Source organism: Podarcis pityusensis (genome assembly GCF_964106645.2).
Source record: "Podarcis pityusensis genome assembly, chromosome: 14".
NCBI lineage: Eukaryota > Metazoa > Chordata > Lepidosauria > Squamata > Lacertidae > Podarcis > Podarcis pityusensis.
This window is the reverse complement of record NC_138039.1, coordinates 7,111,271-7,133,560: the sequence shown is the minus strand read 5'-3', so window position 1 is coordinate 7,133,560 and position 22,290 is coordinate 7,111,271. Positions and strand designations below refer to the sequence as shown.

General features: G+C 48.4%; 2 protein-coding genes across 2 annotated transcripts in view; one reads left to right on the top strand and one right to left on the bottom strand.

Moving 5' to 3' along the window:
- The window catches only part of SHMT1 (serine hydroxymethyltransferase 1), a 23,543-nt gene extending 10,358 nt beyond the window's left edge, over positions 1-13,185 (top strand). The window contains exons 5-12 of the mRNA XM_080981078.1: positions 585-745; positions 1,987-2,068; positions 2,582-2,794; positions 4,536-4,652; positions 5,479-5,601; positions 7,483-7,599; positions 9,111-9,221; positions 10,862-13,185. Of these exons, the coding sequence (XP_080837204.1) occupies positions 585-745; positions 1,987-2,068; positions 2,582-2,794; positions 4,536-4,652; positions 5,479-5,601; positions 7,483-7,599; positions 9,111-9,221; positions 10,862-11,034 (1,097 nt within the window). The 3' untranslated portion in view covers positions 11,035-13,185. The remainder of the gene's footprint in view (positions 1-584; positions 746-1,986; positions 2,069-2,581; positions 2,795-4,535; positions 4,653-5,478; positions 5,602-7,482; positions 7,600-9,110; positions 9,222-10,861) is intronic.
- Positions 13,025-22,290, bottom strand: SMCR8 (SMCR8-C9orf72 complex subunit). Its single transcript, XM_080980992.1, has 2 exons — positions 19,358-22,290; positions 13,025-17,930 (listed from the first exon to the last, which is right to left on the bottom strand). Exons 1-2 carry the CDS (start codon positions 21,703-21,705, stop codon positions 17,477-17,479), a joined length of 2,802 nt encoding a protein of 933 aa, XP_080837118.1. The 5' UTR covers positions 21,706-22,290; the 3' UTR covers positions 13,025-17,476.

Genomic DNA, 22,290 nt, shown 5'->3' with positions numbered 1-22,290 from the left:
AGCCCATTATATTTAGAAAGCAGTATGCTATAATAATAATAATAATAATAATAATAATAATAGTATTTATACATACATACATACATACAACCCCGCTCATCTGGTTGGGTTTCCCCAGCCACTCTGGGTGGCTCCTTACAGAATATTAAAAACACGATAAAACTAGCTGAAGAAGTGTGCATGGACATGAAAGCTCATACCAATAACTAACTTAGTTGGTCTCTAAGGTGCTACTGGAAGGAGTTTTTTATTTTATTTTATTTTATTTATTTTGTTTTGTTTTGACTACGCCAGACCAACACTGCTACCTACCTGTAACGATAAAACATCAAACATTAAAAACTTCCCTAAACAAGGCTGCCTTCAGATGTCTTCTAAAAGTCAGAGAGTTGTTTATTTCCTTGACATCTGACGGGAGGGCGTTCCACAGGGCAGGCACCACCACTGAGAAGGCCCTCTGCCTGGTTCCCTGCAACCTCACTTCACACAGTGAGGGAACCGCCAGAAAGCCCTCGGAGCAGGACCTCAGAACATATGCTAGGATATGTTCAGGCTTTCTTTCCCCCCACCCTTCTCATTTTCAGGGTCTCCAGCGAACTTTGCAGTATACACGGCCCTCGTAGAGCCCCACGGAAGGATCATGGGCTTGGATTTGCCAGATGGAGGCCACCTGACCCACGGCTTCATGACGGACAAGAAGAAGATCTCAGCCACCTCCATCTTCTTTGAGTCCATGCCTTACAAGGTGAGCCTCGTTCCATGTCGAGGGATCTCTGTCCTTCTTCTGAATGCAGCAATTTGTTGGGTGGTCTTCTTCTTTGGCGATCTCTCGTAGTCGAGTAAGATTGTCTTCCATAAACACGGTTTTAACAATGGGTCCGTAAGTGACTGTGGAGGCCACTTCTGGATCCACACGTCCTTCCACAGTGGGGACATAGGTTTCCGGGCAGGAGTTGATCATGGTGTGGATTTGCCAAGAGTGCCTTTCTCTTAGCACATTTCTCCCTTGCGTCCTGAGTTCGAGTGTCTTCTAAGCCCATGACACCTTTGGTAAAGGCTGATTTCCAATTGGAGTGCTCACAGGCCACTGTTTCCCAGTTGTTGGTGTTTATACTACATTTTTTCAGATTTGCCTTGAGAGAGTCTTTGAACGTCTTTTGTTGACCACCAGCATTAATAATAATAATAATAAAATATTTATATCCCGCCCTCCCCAGCCAAAGCCGGGCTCAGAGTGGCTAACAACAATAAAAGTAACACAGTTTACATAAAATCACAATCAATTAATTGAAATGCATTCTAAAATCAATTCAAAATCAAATTAATGGCAACCACTGGGCTAGAGTTCTGTGAGGATTACCGAAGGAGGGGGTCAGACTGTGCCTTGGCCAAAGGCCTGGTGGAACAGCTCTGTCTTGCAGGCCCTGCGGAAAGATGTCAAGTCCCACAGGGCCCTAGTCTCTTGTGACAGAGCGTTCCACCAGATCGGGGCCATGACTGAAAAAGCCCTGGCTATGGTCAAGGCCAGCCTAACCTCCCTGTGGCCGGGGACCTCCAAGATGTTTTTGTTTGAAGACCGTAAGGTCCTCCGTGGGACATACCAGGAGAGGCGGTCCCGTAGGTAAGAGGGTCCTAGGCCGTATACGCTTTTCATTTTTAAGTGTGTGGTGGTTGAGCACTTGGCTGCCTAAGAATGCGTTCAGAAGTTTATTTGCCGCAGCTCTTCCTTAGTACGGTATCCTGGTAGCCAATTCAGGTTGTAGTTGTGTAATGAGAGGTGTGAGGCACCAAGTATGTGCCAGCCCCTCGCCTTGCACATGCAAGCTTGAGAACTTTCTGCTTGGACCCTTCCTTGATGCCTGCTGGTGTCTCTGTTGCCAATCTCCTCTTCTGGTGTCTACCGCAGTGTGCCCACCCCCAGGCAACACCAGAAGCTGGAGGAGCTGCTCCTGTTGAACTGTTCTTCTTGGTCCTCCTTCTCACCAGGTCAACCCTGAAACTGGCTACATCGACTATGACAGGCTGGAGGAGAATGCCCGCTTGTTCCACCCAAAGCTGATCATCGCAGGTAAGACGATTGGTGGAGATGTACCCTTACTAACGTTCTGTAATCGCCAACAACCCCCCTACTACCCCAGGGCCAGGGCCTTCTCAGTGATGGCTCCGACCTGGTGGAATGCTCTGTCCCATGAGACCAGGGCCCTGCAGGATTTAACTTCCTTCCACAGGGCCTGTAAGACAGAGCTATTCCGCCTGGCTTTCAACTTGAACTTAGCCTAATCTTTTATTCCCCTTCCTTCCCTCCCCCTACCCTTTTTATGAAGATTACCCGCTCTGGGACCCCACAGCTAATTCTCCCCTGGTCTCCTCGCTGGCCCAAGTAGGACTAATTTACCCAGCTAGCCCTGGTGATCATCTAATGCTTATTGGATGGATTTCCCCCCTAAATTGATTTTTGAATTCTGAATTTATTGTTACTCACGTTTTATACTGTATTTTATGCTGTTTTTTGTTGCATCAATTAAGTGTTTTAAATTTCCCAGCTGGTCTTGGGCATTCTGAATGGTCTCTTCTCTCCTAGGGGTCAGCTGCTATTCGCGGAACCTGGACTACGCTCGCATGAGGAAGATTGCCGATGAGAACGGGGCATACCTGATGGCTGACATGGCTCACATCAGCGGCTTGGTGGCTGCCGGCGTGGTGCCGTCCCCCTTCGAGCACTGCGACGTGGTCTCGACCACGACGCACAAAACCCTGCGGGGGTGCCGGGCGGGCATGATTTTCTTCCGGAAAGGTGAGGGTTGCGGCGTAGAACAACTGCCTGTTTTTTCCAGGAAGGGGGTGAACTTAGGGGTGGGCAGTCAGGGGCCACATGCATCAGGAAATGGATGGTTGGGGGCTGAAGTGCCAGTGGGCGGTGCCAGAGATCACCGGTGCTATTTACACTCCCTTCAGTGCTTATTCACCGGCAACCTCAATTGTGATGGGGAGAAAGGTGCTGCTAAGACTTAATATAGGCAGCTAGGTAAAGGTAAAGGGACCCCTGAACATTAGGTCCAGTCGCGGACGACTCTGGGGTTGCAGCGCTCATCTCGCTTTATTGGCCAAGGGAGCCGGCGTACAGCTTCCGGGTCATGTGGCCAGCATGACTAAGCCGCTTCTGGCGAACAAGAGCAGCACACGGAAACGCCGTTTACCTTCCCGCCGGAGAGGTACCTATTTATCTACTTGCACTTTGACGTGCTTTCAGACTGCTAGGTAGGCAGGAGCAGGGACCGAGCAACGGGAGCTCACTCTGTCGCGGGGATTTGAACTGCCAACCTGATCGGCAAGTCCTAAGCTCTGTGATTTAACCCACCGCGCCACCCACATCCTAATATAGGCAGCTAAGAATAAATAAATTTGTTCGCCAAGCCAACTTCATTTGGCCCTTCTCATATCCCCAGTAATGCTAATTCTGTCAATTCTTATTTTGTAATTAAGTAAATTTCTAGGAACTCTATATATAGTCGTACCTTGGTTCTCGAATGGAATCCATTCCAGAAGTCTGTTCGAAAACCAAAGCGCGGCTTCTGATTGGCTGCAGGAGCTTCCTGTACTCAAGCGGAAGCTGCGTCAGACGTTTAGGTTCCAAAAAACGTTCGCAAAGCGGAACACTCATTTCCGGGTTTGCGGCCTTCAGGAGCCCAAACGTTCAAGTCACAAGACGTCTCAATAACTAAGGTACGTCTGTAATGGTTTTATTATACAGTGGTACCTCGGGTTACAGACGCTTCAGGTTACACACGCTTCAGGTTACAGACTCTGCTAACCCAGAAATAGTGCTTCAGGTTAAGAACTTTGCTTCAGGAGGAGAACAGAAATCGTGCTCCGGTGGCGCGGCGGCAGCGGGAGGCCCCATTAGCTAAAGTGGTCTTCAGGTTAAGAACAGTTTCAGGTTAAGAACGGACCTCCTGAACGAATTAAGTACTTAACCCGAGGTACCACTGTATGTATGTATGTATGTATGTATTTATTTATTTATTTATTGCATTCATAGACCAGCTTTTTGTCCATGGTTCATTTAATCCACATACAACAACCCTGTGAGGTAGGTTAGGCTGAGAGGCAGCGACTGTCCCAAGGTTGCCCAGTGAGCTTCATGGCCGAGTCAGGATTCGAACCCTGGTCTCCCAGTCCAAATCTGACGCACCAACCACTACACCACCACTGAAGTCCTTTTGTACTGAGAGAGACCATTGCTCTGCCTCCCCAGGTGCTTTCTACTCAAATGGGGAGAAGCTCCCCCATCGCCTGCTTGCCTGCGCTTTTAACTGGTGACACCGGGAATCGCACACGGGACCTTCGGCACTCCAAGCGGGTGCTCTGCTGCTGAGCCGCAACCTCTCTCAGTAGCTGATTGCGTTTGGAGTTGAGCGTTTGGCTCTAGGTGACTGCAGAGTTGAAGCCAAGGGGAAGGATTAGCCGAGAGCAGCAGTAGCAGCACCCCAAAGACTCCTGCCCCAAATTACCCTCCTCCTTTCTGTTCTCCCCAGGTGCCCGCAGCGTGGATCCGAAAACGGGGAAAGAAATCCTGTACAACTATGAAAGCCTGATCAACCAAGCAGTGTTTCCTGGGCTACAGGGAGGGCCACACAACCACGCTATTGCAGGTGAGGCAGGCTCTCTAAAACAGGGAGACTGGAGGTAGACTGCTAGCTCTATGAGCAGGGTGAATAAAAATCAATGATTTAATTTTTTAAAAAATAATTTAAAACGGATTTTTTTTATTTAAATCAGATTTTTAAAATTTAAATCAGATTTTTAAAATAAAATGCTTTTGGAGGAAAGATCTTTCTAAAGGTAGTTTTCTATTTAAGTTACATTATAGTCCAAAGGCTATTCATCAGCAAATAAGGATTTGTTTAAAGTTTTTTATATGTGCTAAAACTCAGTCTAAATTAGTTTGACACATATGCTATAATGTTATTGCTTTAGTTAAATAAACTGTTTAAATTGTTATTAAAGAAATGGTTATTTTTCTTCTTCCAATAAAGTACAGCAGAAAAGTTGTCCAAATATAAACAGTTAACTTACTAAACATCACAATAATTTCATAATTATCTGTCTATGTATTTCTAATAGTATAACCAAATCAGTAGCTTTGGATATGACTGTAAAAAATTTATTATTCCAAAAATGAAACCTTCCTCTCGTTGTAAATATTAAGATTCTATCAGCAAGAATGAGTTTTCAGGGGTGTGGTGTGATGATTTAAATCAAGTCTTACTGACTAGTGATTTAAATTGTGATTTAAATCAAATCCACCCTGTCTATGAGTGATCTGCGATAGATCTGGTGGAAGGGCAACAAGGAGGGAGGGAGTTCCAGAATCTGGGAGCAGCCACCGAAAAAGCCCGAGAAGATGGAGGTGTTTGATGAGACATCTTTCCCTGTTCCACACACCCCTGCCCACCCCCTCTCTTCTTTGTCATCCAGGAATTGCGGTAGCTCTGAAGCAAGCCATGACTCCGGAATTCAAAGCTTACCAGAGGCAGGTTGTCGCCAACTGCAAGGCCTTATCCAGCGCCCTTGTTGGCTTGGGATATCACATTGTTACCGGTAAGGAACAGCTAGGACACAAAACACACACACACACACACACACAGAGAGAGAGAGAGAGAGAGAGAGAGAGAGAGAGAGAGAGAGAGTGTCAGCTCTGTCAGGAAGAAACATTACGGACAGAATAATTGCCACACACAGGAAGAACCAAGGAGTTTGAATTCTTCACCTGTAGCTGTATACATCATTTAATGCGGCAATATGAAGGGAAGGTGTTAAAACTGCAATATAAGGGATTGTTGTGATATAAGGGGTTGTTATTTTGACTGGAGCGTAACTGAAATTTATAAGGTTTTGGAACAGAAATAAAGTAAATCACCAAACCATCATTTCTAGCACGGGGGGGCCGGGACCTAAATTGTATAATTTGGCACCTCAATGATTAGTATTACTCAGTGCTTTTTTTTCTAAAAAAATGTTTAGGGGTGCTCTCATTTTCCTACTCATATTGAAATACTGCCCTCAATGAGGACACACTTAGATTCACAAAATGTTTCGGGGTATGTGTGCCCCTGCGTACCCCCAGAAAACAAAAGCACTGGTATTACTAACTGTATTATAATTTGGCATTGTTATGATGAGGCTGTTATTGGATTGTTGTAATTGAAAACTAGTAAAAATTATTATTGGAAGAAAGAAAGAGAAAATGAAAGGAAGAGTCACCCCTGCTTTTCCTTACAAGTGAGGCTGTGATTGTGAACCTCTGCACCTTTATTAATATCTGGTGTTGCTTCCAGGTGAATTGGCTGGAGGCTTTTGCAATGTTTTGTCTGGGGACAGAGTCTGCAAGTTCATCACCTCTGCTTTAGAGAATGTAGCTTGGACCGTACGCTTGAGCTGCCATTAACAGATTTGTTTTGCTCCATGGGATGCCGGGGGGGGGGGGCTGATATCTCAGTCCCAGAAGCTAAAAGCCTCTTATTTTATTTATTCATTACATTTTATATACCACCGTTCTACCCCCTTCTAGGAGCTCAAGGTGGTATACGTCGTTCTCCCCTTCCTCATTTAATCCATACAACAACCCTGCGCGGTAGGTTAGGCCAAGAGGCAGCGACTGGCCCAAGGTCACCAAGTGACTGTGGCCAGCCAAGCAGGGAGGATTTGAACCCTGGTCTCCCAGGTCCTAGCCCAACGCTCTAAACTTCTGCACCATACTGGCTAGCAAAACAGTTGCTAGAGAGAGCAAGTTTCAAGTCTCAAGAAGCCAAGGGGTGGAGATTCAGCCCAGGTCCAAAACATGTTCCAAAGTCTAGGCCAGGCAAGAGCCTAAGGTGAAGGGCACAGGTTGTTTTAGCGGCCGGGGATGATGTAATTTACCGTATTTTTCGCTCTATAAGACACACTTTTCCCCTCCTAAAAAGTAAGGGGAAATGTGTGTGCGTCTTATGGAGCAAATGCAGGCTGCGCGGCTATCCCAGAAGCCAGAACAGCAAGAGGGATCGCTGCGCAGTGAAAGCAGCGATCCGTCTTGCTGTTCTGACTTCGCTTCGCTGGAGAGGCACTGCATAGCTTTCCCTCTCTGCACTTTCTCTTCAGCAAAGCGGGAGGAGAAACGGAGAGGCGCTGCGCAGAGAGGGAGAGAATATTTTTTTTCTTGTTTTCCTCCTCTAAAACTAGGTGCGTCTTATGGTCGGGTGCGTCTTATAGAGCGAAAAATACGGTATATTAATTTGTGATTTAGCAGCATCAGGATCACCTGTTCTAGACGCTTAAAACGCGAAGCCAGTTCTTATCTGCTTGTCCTACTGAACTGATGCTTGCAAACTTCGCTGGCGGGTGCCATGTTCCTCGTTTCCCTCTGCTGCCCCCCCCCCAATCACCCTTGCAAATTTAGGGTGGCATGAGTGAGTCACTGCTGGCGTTTGGCTCTTCTCCTAGGCGGCTCCGACAACCATTTGATCCTGGTGGACCTGCGCAGCCGAGGCACGGACGGAGGGCGGGCCGAACGTGTTCTTGAGCTCTGCTCCATTGCGTGCAACAAGAACACCTGCCCAGGTGAGAGTGGCCAAGCTTGAAGAGGTTCTTCACAGTGCGTAGCAATGGCCAAGCATCCCTCTCACAGCGCTGGGGTTTAGCAGTTTTCAGAAATGCCTGGTGTAGGGGTTGTGTATTGAAACTAGGAGAGGGATACAGTGGTACCTTGGGTTACAGACGCTTCAGGTTACAGACTCCGCTAACCCAGAAATAGTACCTCGGGTTAAGAACTTTGCTTCAGGATGAGAACAGAAATCGCGTGGCGGAGGTGTGGCGGCAGCGGGCGGCCCCATTAGCTAAAGTGGGACCTCAGGTTAAGAACAGTTTCAGGTTAAGAACGGACCTCCAAAACGAATTAAATTCTTAATCCGAGGTACCACTCTATATTTCTTAGATGTTATCCTTCCTGACTCACATTTGGGAGTTCCACAAAGTACTTCCCCTTGTCATTCCCTCGGCCGGTGAATTCGGATCCTCCTAGCTGGGTAAGAACAGGCCTAGTCTGCCCACTGATTTCTCTGGCCTCATCTTGCCCACTCTGCCTGGCAATTGCTCTCCCGAGAAGAGAAGGATCTTTCCTGGACCCAAGACCCCTTTAACTAGTGGTCCAGGGGGTGGCATTTGGCAGCTTGTGCACACAAAGTAGGGGCTCTTTCCTCTGAGTCACTACCCCTCCCATTTGGGGAGGAATTCAGGAAGGATGGGAAAGTAGACCTGAAGGAGCGTCTCCACCCCCATTGTTCAGCCCAGACACTGAGGTCCAGCTCCGAGGGCCTTCTGGCGGTTCCCTCACTGCGAGAAGTGAGGTTACAGGGAACCAGGCACAGGGCCTTCTCGGTAGTGGTGCCTGCCCTGTGGAACGCCCTCCCATCAGATGTCAAGGAAATAAACAACTATCGGACTCTTAGAAGACATCTGAAAGCAGCCCTGTTTAGGGAAGTTTTTAATGTTTGATGTTTTATTGTGTTTTTAATGTTTTGTTGGAAGCCACCCAGAGTGACTGGGGAGGCCCAGCCAGATGGGCGGGGTACAAGTAATAAATTATTTTTATTATTATGAATAATAGAATCGTAGAGTTAGACAGGACCACAAGGGTCATCTAGTCCAACCCCCTGCAATGCAGGAATATTTCACACAACGTGGGGCTCGAACCCACAACGCTGTGATCTCATGTTCTACCAACTGACTGTCCTTTATTTTGTCACTGCTGCTGTCCTTTGGGGAAGCCTTGTCCAAACCATTAGAGTTACCAGTTTTCAGGGTTTAAACTGTTGGGAGCCGCCTGGCGTGGCTGGAGAAATAATAAATTAGAAATAATAAATTATTATATTTATCTATCTATCTATTTATTTATTTATTTATTTATTTATTTATTTATTTATAAGCAGCAACTTTAGAAGACTGCTGGGTAGGAAAACTGAGGATTTAAATAACAGGCTTCAGTTCTTATGCAGTTTATCTATGCAATGTATAAAACTGGCCAGCTGACCGTGTCTTTGGATTCAACCCACGGCCTCTTCCCTCGTGCTTAGGAGACAAGAGTGCCCTGCGCCCCAGTGGTCTTCGGCTGGGAACACCAGCCCTTACCTCCAGGGGATTCTTGGAAGAGGACTTCCGGAAAGTCGCTCACTTCATCCATAAAGGTAGGAAGGTGCCTGTGGGCATGGGAGCTCTGTTTTTGGAGATCTGGGCTTTGCTTTCTACCTCATCTTCGCCAGCAGCCTCTGCCTTAGGTGAATGCTGGTTTCATCCCCTCACTTATTTGCAGAATGATTTGGAAGTGCCAATGCAAATTCAGTTACAGGTAGGTAGCCGTGTTGGTCTGCCATAGTCGAAACAAAATAAAATAAAAAATTCCTTCCAGTAGCACCTTAGAGACCAAGTAAGTTTGTTATTGGTATGAGCTTTCGTGACACGAAAGCTCATACCAATAACAAACTTAGTTGGTCTCTAAGGTGCTACTGGAAGGATGTTTGTTTCAAATGCAAATTCAGACTAGGTTGCACCTTGTTTCAGGTGTGAGGAACCTGTGCCGCCCCCCAATTATCTTGCTTATTTACACCCCACCATTTTCTCCAGCGAGCCCAAGGTGGCGCCCATGCTTCTTCCCCTCCTCGTTTAATCCACACAATCCCATGAGGCCAAGAGGCAGTGACTGCTCCGAGGCCACTTACGGAGCTTCCTGACTGAGTGGGGATATGATCCCTGGCTTCCCCCAGGTCCTAGTTTGACTCTCTAACCACCACACCACGCTGCCTCTTGCTGGACCACTATTTCCTTCATCCCAGATCATTGGGATGGTGGTAGTTGGAGCTCAATAGCATCTGGAGGGCCGGCCTTCAGCGGGTTTGGGCTGCCACACTCGTGGAGTTAAAGGTAAAGGTAAAGGGACCCCTGACCATTAGGTCCAGACGTGGCCGACTCTGGGGTTGCGGCGCTCATCTCGCTTTAATGGCCGAGGAAGCCGGCATACAGCTTCCGGGTTGCGTGGCCAGCAAGACTAAGCCACTTCTGGCGAACCAGAGCAGCGCACGGAAACACCATTTACCTTCCCGCCAGAGCGGTACCTATTTATCTACTTGCACTTTGACGTGCTTTTGAACTGCTAGGTTGGCAGGAACAGGGACCGAGCAACGGGAGCTCACCCCGTCACGGGGATTCAAACTGCTGACCTTCTGGCTGGCAAGTCCTAGGCTCTGTGGTTTAACCCACAGCGCCACCCACATCCCACTCGTGGAGTTACCCTATACCAAATTTGGCCACCAGGTCAACTTGGGCCAGTGTGGTGTAGTGGTTAAGAGCGGTAGTCTCGTAATCTGGTGAACCAGGTTCGCGTCTCCGCTCCTCCACATGCAGCTGCTGGGCTAGTCACACTTCTCTGAAGTCTCTCAGCCCCACTCACCTCACAGAGTGTTTGTTGTGGGGCAGGAAGGGAAAGGAGAATGTTAGCCGCTTTGAGACTCCTTAGGGCAGTGATAAAGCGGGATATTAAATCCAAACTCTTCTTCTTCTTCTTCTTCTTCTTCTTCTTCTTCTTCTTCGGCAGAGCGATTGGTTCTTAACTGGTTGTGGCGTCTCAACATTTAGAGACATTTTGCGGTCCTTTAAACGGGAGGCATCTGGGATTGAACCTGGAGCCTTTCTGCATGCGAAATGCGTACGCTACCCCTGATCCACAGCCCCCTCTCCCCCTCTCCTGAGGTTTTGCTGTCCAAAGTAGTAATTGATCACCCAGTAGCCCACTCAGCCGCCAAACAAGGAAATTTCTGTGTTGCCCATGCAGGTATTGAGCTCACCTTGCAGGTCCAGAGCGACATGAGTCCCAAAGCGACGCTGCGAGAGTTTAAGGAGAAGCTGGTGTCTGACGAGAAGTACCAAGCTCCCCTGAGATCCCTCCGGCAGGAGGTGGAGGCCTTTGCAGATACCTTCCCCCTCCCTGGCTTGCCCGTTCTATAAAAGTCACGGTCCCCCCGCCCCCCACGCCAGAAGAACAGCAAGGAAACTCCTGCCTGGAACAGCCGCGATTCTTCTTGGCTGCTTTGAAGTGTGGGTTGTCTCATCAAGCTGCCCTCCCGTAAGAGGGATTTAGGAGGAATCGAGGTATCTCCAGTGTCCCCTTTTCTTTACTGTTCTTACAAGCAGAGCTGCTCTTGAAACCTGCTCTTTAACCAACCTCTACCCCATCTTTTAAAAAATACATTGCATTGAATATAGACCCCGGGAGGAAATGGGCACAGGCCAAACGTAGCTTTAGAATCCTCCGTTGGCGGGGTTAACGGCCGTATTAATGGACACCCCAGAATTATACCCCTGGCAGTGGTAAAGAGGCCCCGAGAGAGATGTGCCACACAGTTGCTGCGAATGGAAATCGCAGTAAAAATATTGCATTTGGAATCAACCTATTACCCAAAGGTCTTAAATGGAAGAGGCTGAGAGGTGGCGGAAGGGGGAAATATAATGTCGACAGCAACTCGAAGCTCCCCCGGGGTTTGAATAAATGTCAGACTGGGTCACAAGGAAGGATGAATCTGATTTTTTGCCGGGTTTGAGCTTCCTCGTTAAAGCTGGCGTCTCGGAGAAAACAGATTTACTGCAAGCCTAAGCAAGAAACAACAAAAAGATAGATCTTTGTGCTGAGGCGTCTTCAGCCAGCATAGCTGAGCCGCTTTCAAACCAGAGTTTTCTTCATTCGGGAAAACTCAAACCAAAGTCTTCCTTTGCTTTGGTTTGTGGAACCCCCTGCCACAAGGATTGGGGATGGATGACTGTGAGCATTTAGCAGGGGTATTAAGAGCACAGATCTGTCAATAGGGATCAGTCATGAAATGTGCAACCCGGAACAAAGTGCTGCGGTGTGGAACGCTCCTCTGTTCCAGTAAGATAGTTATGCCTCTGGGATACATTTCATCCCACCTGGTTTTCCATTCCCACCCTGCTGCAATGGGGCTCCCCCCCCCATCTTTTTTACTTTTTCCCCCTTAAAAGGTTTCTTGTATTTCTGCAAAGCTTGGGGAGTCTCCCTGCTGCCCCTGTGGCTGATTGTCCTTTGGGCTACCAGAGCAGGGTGTTCACACCTGAAAATTGGAAAGCTAAGCAGAATCCTCTCCTTCAGAGATCACTGAACCCTCACTGATCTGCTAGGCAGCTGGCCGTTGCCTTTGTGGCCTGGTTGAGGGTTTCTCAGAACCACGCAGCTATTCCACTGCAGGAAACAAGGCTAGACGAACCTTCCAGTCAGATCCAGCTGTTTTACGTGGCATGTGCCTGAGATATCATCTTTAGACTACCAAGATTTCAGCTGTGTATAGCGATACCTGGAAAGGGCGAAGATAACGTTTCTCCATTCACCAACATCGCTGTGGAATAGCAACTGGCACAAGTTTCCAATCGCTGGAGAACGGGGAGAGTTTAAGCAAACTGTCTCGGATATTCAACTTTATCAGAGCGGGCCTACCATGAATGTAAGAAAAGTCCTGACGCGTCAGCCCAGTGGCCAGTCTAGTCCAGAATCCTCTTCTCACAATGGCCAACCAGGTGTCTGCTGGAAACCTGCAAGCAGGATCTAAGCACAAGAGCGCTCTCCTCACCTGTGGCTTCCAGCAATGGGTATTTGAAAACAACATAGCAAGGCAGAATTCTGTCTTTCTAAATCCAAGGCATGGGACTGTCAGCTACATTAGCAAAGAAACAGCAATTTGGATGCACTATAAACATGCAACACTAGATGGCGCCAGAGACCAGGAATTTTTAAAACGCGATTTTCCATAGAGATTTTTTTCTTTTGTTAAAGCAATCTTATTTCTGACTTACAGCATTTTTCCCAGTTTAGATCCACCCATGGCTAACCTCTTGCATTGCTCAACTCCCAAAATTTTGTGGTTGCCATTCTCCAGTCCTCTCTCCCCCCCCCCCCCCCGCTTTAGTATCAGATAGAGGAGCTCAGAAATAGAGTCAGGACAATTTTTTACTAAGCACAATAAAATCAAGAATTGAACCACAATATACGCCAAGGGTTATATAAGCTTTAAAAAATACAACCAGTATATATATATTTTTTGAATTTCAAAAATATCTTGAGCCCAAATAAATAATTTCTTCTTCTTCTTCCCCCTGCCTCCAATGTACATTTTATCATTGTAGTCACTGGGTGTTGAGTATTGTTGGTGAAGCGCTTGTGCAGTACACACCTTAACAGCACTAAGACATGGAAGGCATGCTGCTCAGATTTTCTTCAGTGAAGACACTCCATTTCCCTCCCTAACTACTGCTTAAGCGAAGTGTTGTGTTCCTACAAGTGCGGACAAGAAACTGAACATGCAGTTAGGAAGATCACTTTGGGGAGTTGTTACTTCCAGGGAGCTGCTAGCCCAGTCCAGTCGAGATGGAGAAAGGTCAAGTAGTTGGTTGATAAGAAGAAAATGCAGAATTATGGGGCCCAGCGTCTGGGCTTTCCACAGCACCCAGAGGGACCACGATCCTGCATATTGCATCCACAAGCAGGCCAGCGCCAGCTCCGCGCATGTAGTGCGCCAGCGCCAATTCACATGTCTCAAGGGGTCGATTGTACCTAAGCTGCTGAATTTGTGGGCCACTCACATCCTCTGTGTGTGATGTTCCCATGGATCAGCCTATGGTTATATTTTCAAGATTAAAGCAGCAGAGATATGCAAACACCTCAATTGCAAAATGGCTAGATGAGCTCCGTTATGGAAGCAGCTTATACTGAGAGGATGAAGAATTGGGACAAGCGTAGGATCTGCCTTCCTCTTGACGCTAGAACCACTGATGAAAGAGGGGGGAGCTTCTCCCCAGCTCCTCCAGTCTCCCCACTCTGTCCTGTATGGATTTCCCCTTTCTCTCTGCCAGCATTAATCATGGGGTTTTTTTTTACCACATCTGCCAGGAGCTTATAGCCAACTAGGATTAGCTTGTAACCAGGATTTGAAGCTGGTTGGCGCTGCTAGGGTGTAATACCACTGTTAAAACTGACAAGGGGCGGAAGAGGACGTTTGAGCCTGTGGGGTGTTGGCGATCTGTTAAGGATTGGCTAAGGACACGAAAGCAGAAAGCTAGTTCACGTTACTAGGCTCTGCAGGTGATTGGGCTAAGTCTTGGCTCTTGAGAAAAGGAAGGTGCTCACTAGCAGGCCTTGTATCTACATATATGGGAACCCTTTTAAAAAAAAAGTCAGCAGTGCCACACTACTGAATCTGTGGCATGGTCGTGAACCGCCAAAACCGATTCCAGAGCCTTGTGATTCACAGATCTTGCTTCCATCAGGCAAGATGTCAGGCACACCTGCAAGTGTAACAGGTCCCTTTTGCACCTGCAAAAATAATAATAAGCAATGCTGAAGCCCTGAACACTGTCTGAAGGGCAGAGTAGATAGGACCACTGTGAATCTAGATCAGTTCCTCAGGGATCCTTCATGTATTTCTGCTTATAGTGCAAGCTTTGAAAAGGCAAATGTTCAGGTGGAAAGGCATTGCTCAGCTAAATCGGAACAAAAGTCTCTGGTGGGCCCAAGCCTGGGCACCTAGAAGACCTTGTGAGATTTTGTGTCTCCGTTACAGGGATAATCCCAAATAAATTGCAGGTGTCCTTTTCTGTATTGGCAGTGGTGGTGGGAGAAATATCTGAATACAAGGCTAATGTGCAAACTAGGCTTTTTAGGAAGGCAAGAAAAAGCTACTCTTCAGAGGGACACACACATTCCTTCAGCAATTCGGGAAAGTGTTGCCTCCCACCATTGAAGGAGGAAAAGTCTATAAATGAAGGCTTGGTCTTGAAATTAAGGGAGATGTCGAAGAAAAGCCTGCCAAATGGAGTTGACAAACCAGGACCCAAAGTATCTAAAATTGGAGAGGCTTCCTGGGATAGACCAGCCTTCCCCAACCCCTGGCTGCTATAGCAGCCGTAGTCCAAAACATCTGGAGGGCACGAGGTTGGGGAACACTGACCTAGATGTGCCAACAATGGCATCCCACTGGCTAGGTTGATTACCTGAAATATCCAGAGACATTCACTATACTGTGGCTCCCAACCACCAATGGGGAAGGGGGAAACCAGTGTGATGATGTCACAATATGGGCAAATATTCCTAAACTGTACAGGGGGAGAACTACTCAATGACAGCATTCGGGGAGATAGGCCCACGGTTCCCATGACTCTTGAGTCCCACCCTTTAAAGAGATACCTTGCCTTGCAGATGCGGTAAAGCAACTCTGCTCAGGAAGGCCTTTTCCAAATCTTGGATATTGGGAGTCCTTGCATAACGCTGCTATGATTTCACTGCAAAGCACAACAGATTTCCCTCCACCATCTTCATGAATGAACAGCCACCCAATAGACTTTTTTGGAGGGGGGGTAGAAAGCAGCACAGGGGTGCTATCTTCTCTCCAAAAAGCTTTGAAACTTATCTGCCTACTTTGCTGTGGGACAGGTGGGGTCAGGCCTTGGAAGCCTGGCTGCTGTGAAGCCACCATGGGGCTGTCTGCATCAAAAGGTGGGACCCCCCCCACCTGCTCTCGTAGAAAAGCTTTGCCCGCAACTCCATCGTGGCTGACAACCTAGCTGGGTTTCCCAGCCCTATTGGAGAACAATGGCGCGTCAGGGCAAGATTCAAGCAAGGTTTGTACCGTTCCCACAAGATCCTTTTTCTCTGATACAAAGCAGCAAAGTGTCATACAGATGGCCTCTACCAACCCATTACTTGAACTAAAAAGTGCAGCATTACTTACACACACACACACACACACACACACACACACACACACACACACAGAGTGCAGCTTTGCATCAAGTTTTCCAGTACTCTTAAAACACCAAACTTGACACTCGCCCTTGAAGTTTCCTCCGGTGGTACATTCAGTTCCAGAACTCTGTCACACATAATTGCATTCAACAGAGGTTTTGAAATATCACAAGTCCAGTTACTCTTGTAAAACGTGTGTCTTGTCACCAGCTTCCTGACACACAGGGAACGGAAAGAGAACTTTCAAAAAGAAAGAAAGAAAAGGAAATAAAACTAGTAAGGCGTTCCTCCGCCTCTAAAATTATCAGCCAGCCGGTCTGCTTGGGTTTTCCCGCCGCTGTACTTATCTGCAGCTAGGGAGAAGACGCAGATGAGATGTGGCCCCATCGGAGACCTCAAGTTTTCACAGGACGAAAGAAAGAAAGCGGAACTACCTCTACCGGATTCAACCAGTGTAATGACAGACTCTTAAAAGGCTCAAAACTGATCGCACCCGGTAGAGTTTGTGACTCAGGAGGAGCCCCAACATCCAGTCCAAGCTGCGTGACCGGCAACCACCCCAATGCGCAGCGACAGCAGAGGTAGTAAAACGGTTGCAAAGGCTGGATGTTCAGGAAGGGTGAGGCCAAATTGGAAGCTGCACATCCCAGCGCTGACCTCCATCCCCGCCAGGGGCTGGTTGTACCAAAGCATGGGGAGGGTGGGGGAGGCCTAATCCAGTACATTCAATCCCAATGACACCTGAGTGCTAAGGTTTAAGGGCACTGGGCGATTCCAGAGACCTCTCCCAGTGTGCTCTTGGGAGCAGTGGCACTGGCCTGTGTGACAGGGTCCGAAGCACACCCTCCCCAGCTCCATCTTCCCTCACATTCTCCCCCATACTGCAGAAACAGGGCCAGCTATAAGGATTTGTGGGTGTCCCTTTCCCCTCTGGGAGAGGCAAGCCAAGGTGCAGCGGACTACAGAGACACAGTGCTCGGTGTAACACCCCGCCAAGGCCTCCTTGCGCTTTTCCAGGGTTCAGAAGGCCTTCACCAGACCTCTGACCTCAAGAGCCAAGGTGGGCCCCCCTCTACTCCCCAGGGATGCACAATGCGAGGAGTCATTGCAACCACCAATGCCGCAAAAAGACCCGAGAGATGGGTCAACATCTGGCTATTGTGAAACAGCTGAATTCTTATGTTTAGCTTAAAAAACAAACAAAACCCCTCCACCTTCTACAATTCACTCCCATGCACTTCTGAAATATGTTTCTGTGGCTCACTGTGGTTTCTAAAAAATGCGCACAAGTCTTTGGTGCCACTCACACGTACCCAGCACCGACCACGTGCCATGCAAATCCCCTATAGTCGAGATATCCCACTGCTCCTTAAAGATGCTACACACACACACACACACACACACCCCCACGCTCCCCACTTTAAGCAGCAAATGATAATGAACTTCCCCTCTTCCGAAGAGGTGTGACCGAGGTTTAGGAAGTCCCATTTTAATGAGGTTGGCTTAGCCACGCTGGGGTCCTCCATATCGTCCTACGGGTTCTCAATGACTAGTGTGTCGATCGCGGAATCGTCTAGGCCTGCAGATGGCCACAGGTGAGCCGGCGGGCGAGGAGGGGAGGCAGCAGGGCAGGCTGGGCACAACTTAAATTTTGTACAAGCAGCTGGGCACGTAATCAAACCTGAGCACCGGGCTGACCCCTCGGACGGGATCCTGAACGTACTGCAGTTTCAGGAGCTCAGCAAGGTACTGCACCACTTTGCTGTCCTCGTTTGCAAGCCCCAGCTGGATTTTCAGGAAGTTCAGCCGCCGGTTTGCCACGGACTCCTCCGTCTCCCCCTCTTTGATGGGCAGGTGCAGGTCGTGGTAGAAGGTGTACAGAAAGGCCTTGGAGCACAGCTGGGTCAGGATGGTCTGGACATGCATAAAGTACGTGCTTCCCCGCTTAATCTGCGTGCGGTGGTCAGCGAGCCTGGGGATCAGGGTCCCTTTGTACTGCGGGCAGCGGAGAGTCTTGCTGTCGGCATCCAGGATACTGATGTAGCGGCTGTAGCGGCAGAGGGAGTGCATCATGTTGACACCTGACGGAGAAGATGCTCTGGAAAGGAAGGGGGAAGATAATATGCTGACATTGAAACTCCAAGGTAGAATAACTACAGGTATGGAGGCATTCTGTCTCTGAGAGATCATAAAGTGAAGTGGCAGAGATTGGGAGCCAGGAGGTCTCAGTTCAGCCACATCTCTCTCTGGGACCCAGAGCAGGAAATATCATTCCTGCACCAACGTCCCCCCTGGCAATTGCACACCCCTGCTGCGCTACCAAAGGAAATCAACAGGCAGGTCATGTTTCCTGCTAAATGGTGCTTTCGTAGCTAACCTTTGGAAGGGGCGGGGGAGGTTTCTGATTAAGTATGGAAGCCTCTGACATGAAAATGATCACCGCCAAACCCCACCATGGCAGAACAAATGGTGACTGAATGGGGCACATTTCTGACCAGTGAACTCCTCTTTTGTCAATGGGAATCAATTGTCATTTAACTGTACTGCCAGGGACCAGAGTTGTGAGGGTTCTGTATTTGGCAGGACCACAATGGCCGGAAACTACAACTAATCCAGAATGCGGCAGCTAGACTGGTGACTGAGAGTGGCCGCTGAGACCATATGACACCGGTCTTGAAAGACCCACATTGGCTCCCGGTACGTTTCCGAGCACAATTCAAAGTGTTGGTGCTGACCTTTAAAGCTCTAAAAGGTCTCAGCCCAGTATACCTGAAGGAGCGTCTCCACCCCCATTGTACAGCCTGGACACTGAGGTCCAGCTCCGAGGGCCTTCTGGCAGTTCCCTCCCTGCGAGAAGTGAGGTTACAAGGAACCAGGCAGGGGGCCTTCTTAGTAGTGGCGCCTGCCCTGTGGAATGCCCTCCCATCAGATGTCAAGGAAATAAACAACTGTCTGACTCTTAGAAGACATCTGAAGGCAGCCTTGTTTAGGGAAGTTTTTAATGTTTGATGTTATCGTGTTTTGAATATTCTGTTGGGAGCCGCCCAGAGTGGCTGGGGAAACCCAGCCAGTTGGGCGGGGTATAAATAAATTATTATTATTATTATTATTATTATTATTATTATTATTATTATGTTATTACTTCCACTATCAGAGACAGTATGAGTACCGGCTGCTGGAGAACATGGGCTTTCCAGAGGCATCTGGATAGCCACAATGGGAACTTAGGACTGTATCAAACAACTTTTGCTCAAAAGTTAGACCCATTGAAATTAATGGAACTGCGTTAGCCTTCTCTGAGTAGGACTAACAACGGGTTATATCCAATGTCAGTCCCACTCACACTAGACCTATTAAAATTAATGGGAAGGCTTAGATCTTATTAAATTCAATGGGTCTACTCAGAACAAAAGTCAGCTGGATGCAACCCATTGTATATACAGTCCAAAATGCTGGACTAGATAGGCCTGTGGTCAGACATTTTAAAGATCTGGGTAGGTTATGGTGGTGGTGCAGTTTTTTTACCTCTGCAATCCAATCAGCTTCCACTTCTGAAAATCTGTGATGTGCAAAGGAGATGTGGCCCAGTGCTTCACCGGCTTGGCATACGCACCGCAATTTGGAACAAAAATAGAGAGTGCGGTGACGAGCTTCTCCACGATCGTCTTGTCTTCCCCCAGCACTATCAAAGTCCTGCCGCTCAGCAGCGAATATATTGCAGGGTGAGCGAAGGGATACTGCCGGATGAACCTCAGTGCATTTTGCCCTGACTTCTTCTTGTGCCTTTCTCCAAAATGACCAACAGGAAGGGCAGGGGAAGGAGTCCTGTCCGAGCTGGTGGAGGCTGTGCTGCTGATGTAGCTTGTGGAGTCTGAGCATTTATCCAGGCTCATTTTACTCGTCTCTCTGCTGCTTGAGAGATAATGTGGGTCGAGTTCGTAGGTGAGGAGGCCTCCCAAGACGCCATCGTGGGAAGAATAGTCCGTGAAATTCACGTGAAACCCCTGGTCCCCTTGCCGGTATGGCTGGGGCGGGATACTGACCACACTGTCACCATCGCAATGTTTGGGGACCATGTTGGATGGAGGCTCGAGAAAATTTGGACTCTCTTTTCCAATGCAACAGGCAGAGTCCACAGGGAGCAGGTTTTCTGGTTCAGGGTTGCCTTCAGGGTTGTCTGGATTTAAAACAGGGCTAAAGCGAAAACCTTCATCTTCTTCGTCTGCATAAGGCTCTTCATTAATGGCACTTGGGTAGCTCGCTTTAAAGTCATCAGGAATCAGAGCTTCTGAGGGACACGTGCTGAGGACCTCAATGCTGTCCTCACTTATGGTCCTTCGGCTGACAGCTTTGCTCCTCACCACTTGTGGACTCAGGTGGGCTTGTGGCATGCTTGCCTGCGTTTCAGATTGACTCAGGGCAGTAGCAGACTTTTCCGTCCCCAAAACCTCAATGCTTTCACCACTACTAACACTTCCTTTAAGATCTGCATCGAGGTACTCAAGATTGTCGTGCTGGTCATAAGTAACAGGGTCAGTGACTTCTGCTTCCTGCATGTCTTCAGTCTCCTGTTCCATCTTTATAGGCACAGACTCAACACTGGATTTGTAAGATCCCAAGCTGACTAATGTTTTAGGAATAAGGCAGACTTCCAAACCTTTGGGATTGGGGCTGTCTACGTTAGGTCCCTGGTAGCCATTTAAATGCTTTTCAGATGGTCGTTCATCAACAAGGAACATGTCTTCAAAAAGGAAGTTGGTAATAGTTTGCTGCTGCAAAAGTGCTCTGCTGATCTGATTGGTCAAGAGGTAGCAAACGTCACCTCTGAACGTTTTCTCAATTTGATGTAACTGATCTAGAGTCTGGGTGAAAAAATAAACATCACACAGTTCCTGAAGGGTTTTGAGTTTCTTGTCAAAGCACTTGGCAGATTTTGCCTTGATAAGTTTTGGGGTGTAAGAGGACAGGCGAGGATAAAGGTGTGTTTCACTGGGTTCGTCAGATTTCGAGGTAGTAAATCCTTGTTCGGAACTATCATCAACTTGCTCTGTCACACACTCTGGCTCATAAGGGTGAAAATCAGAATCTTTCAGCTTACTGTAAGGATATGATCTGATTTGTTTTAAAAGATCTTGATGCTCAATGATAGATTTTTCAACACTAGCCAGTTCATTGGCTTTCTCAATGGCTTGTGTGGTATAGTATCCTTTCTCATTGTTTTTCTTCTGGATTTCAGTCTCATTGTGCAAAACAGTTCTAGTGTAATCAAGGTCTTTCAGTTTCTTTTCCAGTTCATTCGCAAAAGCTTTTCGGTTGCCAGTCTTTAAGCATTCTGATGCTTTGGAGAACTCTGCAGAGAGTTCCTGAAACATCTGCATAATCTTGTGCTCATCGGCAGAAATGTAGGCCATGCAGAAAGGCCGGACAAAGCCTCTCGCTTCGAGATCATAGAGAGTCAGGTGATGCACGTAAGCAAAAGCTCCTTCCTTGGAATCGCCCAGCACTACTTTAGAATCCTCCACGAAGTTCAGCTTTGGGTAAGGGCATCCAGGAGGGTGCCCCACAAAGGAAGCCTGGTAGTCCACCGACATGATGCGGAGGGAAAAATAGTTGAGATCAAAGGTGCCGGAAACTTTGGCATCATCCGGAATGGTGAGCAAAGGCTGGGGTCCCACTTGCTCTGAGAACTCGGATATAAGGATGAAGTCCCGGGTGAACTTGGCACCTGAGAGCTTGGACCAGGGGTTGGCTCCTTGGCTGGCAAAAGGGAAGAGCGGAACAGAGTATTCCTCAGGCAAGGCTGGCTCGCTGTAGGCCTCTTCTTCATACTCGTCCTCTTTGGTAAACGCCACCACATCTGGGGCGCTGATCATATTTCCAGGTGGGGACGGTGAAGGGGCATGAAGAAAGCAGGGCCGGTCGTCCCTCACCAGTTGTCAACCGGAATCCATTGGCGGAGAATGAGGGCTCCTCTCCGCTGACGGACTGTCGGGGGTGGGGGCGCTTCCTGCACACCCAAGGAAACCTATTGCACTCTCCCTTTTACTTCCCTGCCAGAGGTGGGCACTTTCCGGAGTCTGTGGCACTTCCCTTTCTGACTAGGGGTCACCTGCCCCTCAGCTGAAGGACAGGGCACCAATCCTGTTCACCCAGCGGGCCTGGTGAGGCATGCCCTTTCATGGGGGGGCAGATCCCCCACCCCTCCAACCCCTCTCCCTTGGTTTAGCTGCCTCGAATTCCAGGCTCCCCTCCCAGGATCTAATACGCCTCCTTCCCCAGGGAAGGAAGGGGACCCCTTTCTTTCTCCCCAACCCCTCGACTTTCCCTCCCTGGGAAATGGGCCCTTCTCCGGATCTTCCTCCCCTCCCCCCTTTTCCCCTCTTGCCAAAAAGGTGGGCGCTAGGACCAGCCCGACCCTCCACACGCACACCCCCTGCCCCGTCTCTCCCCCTCCCTTT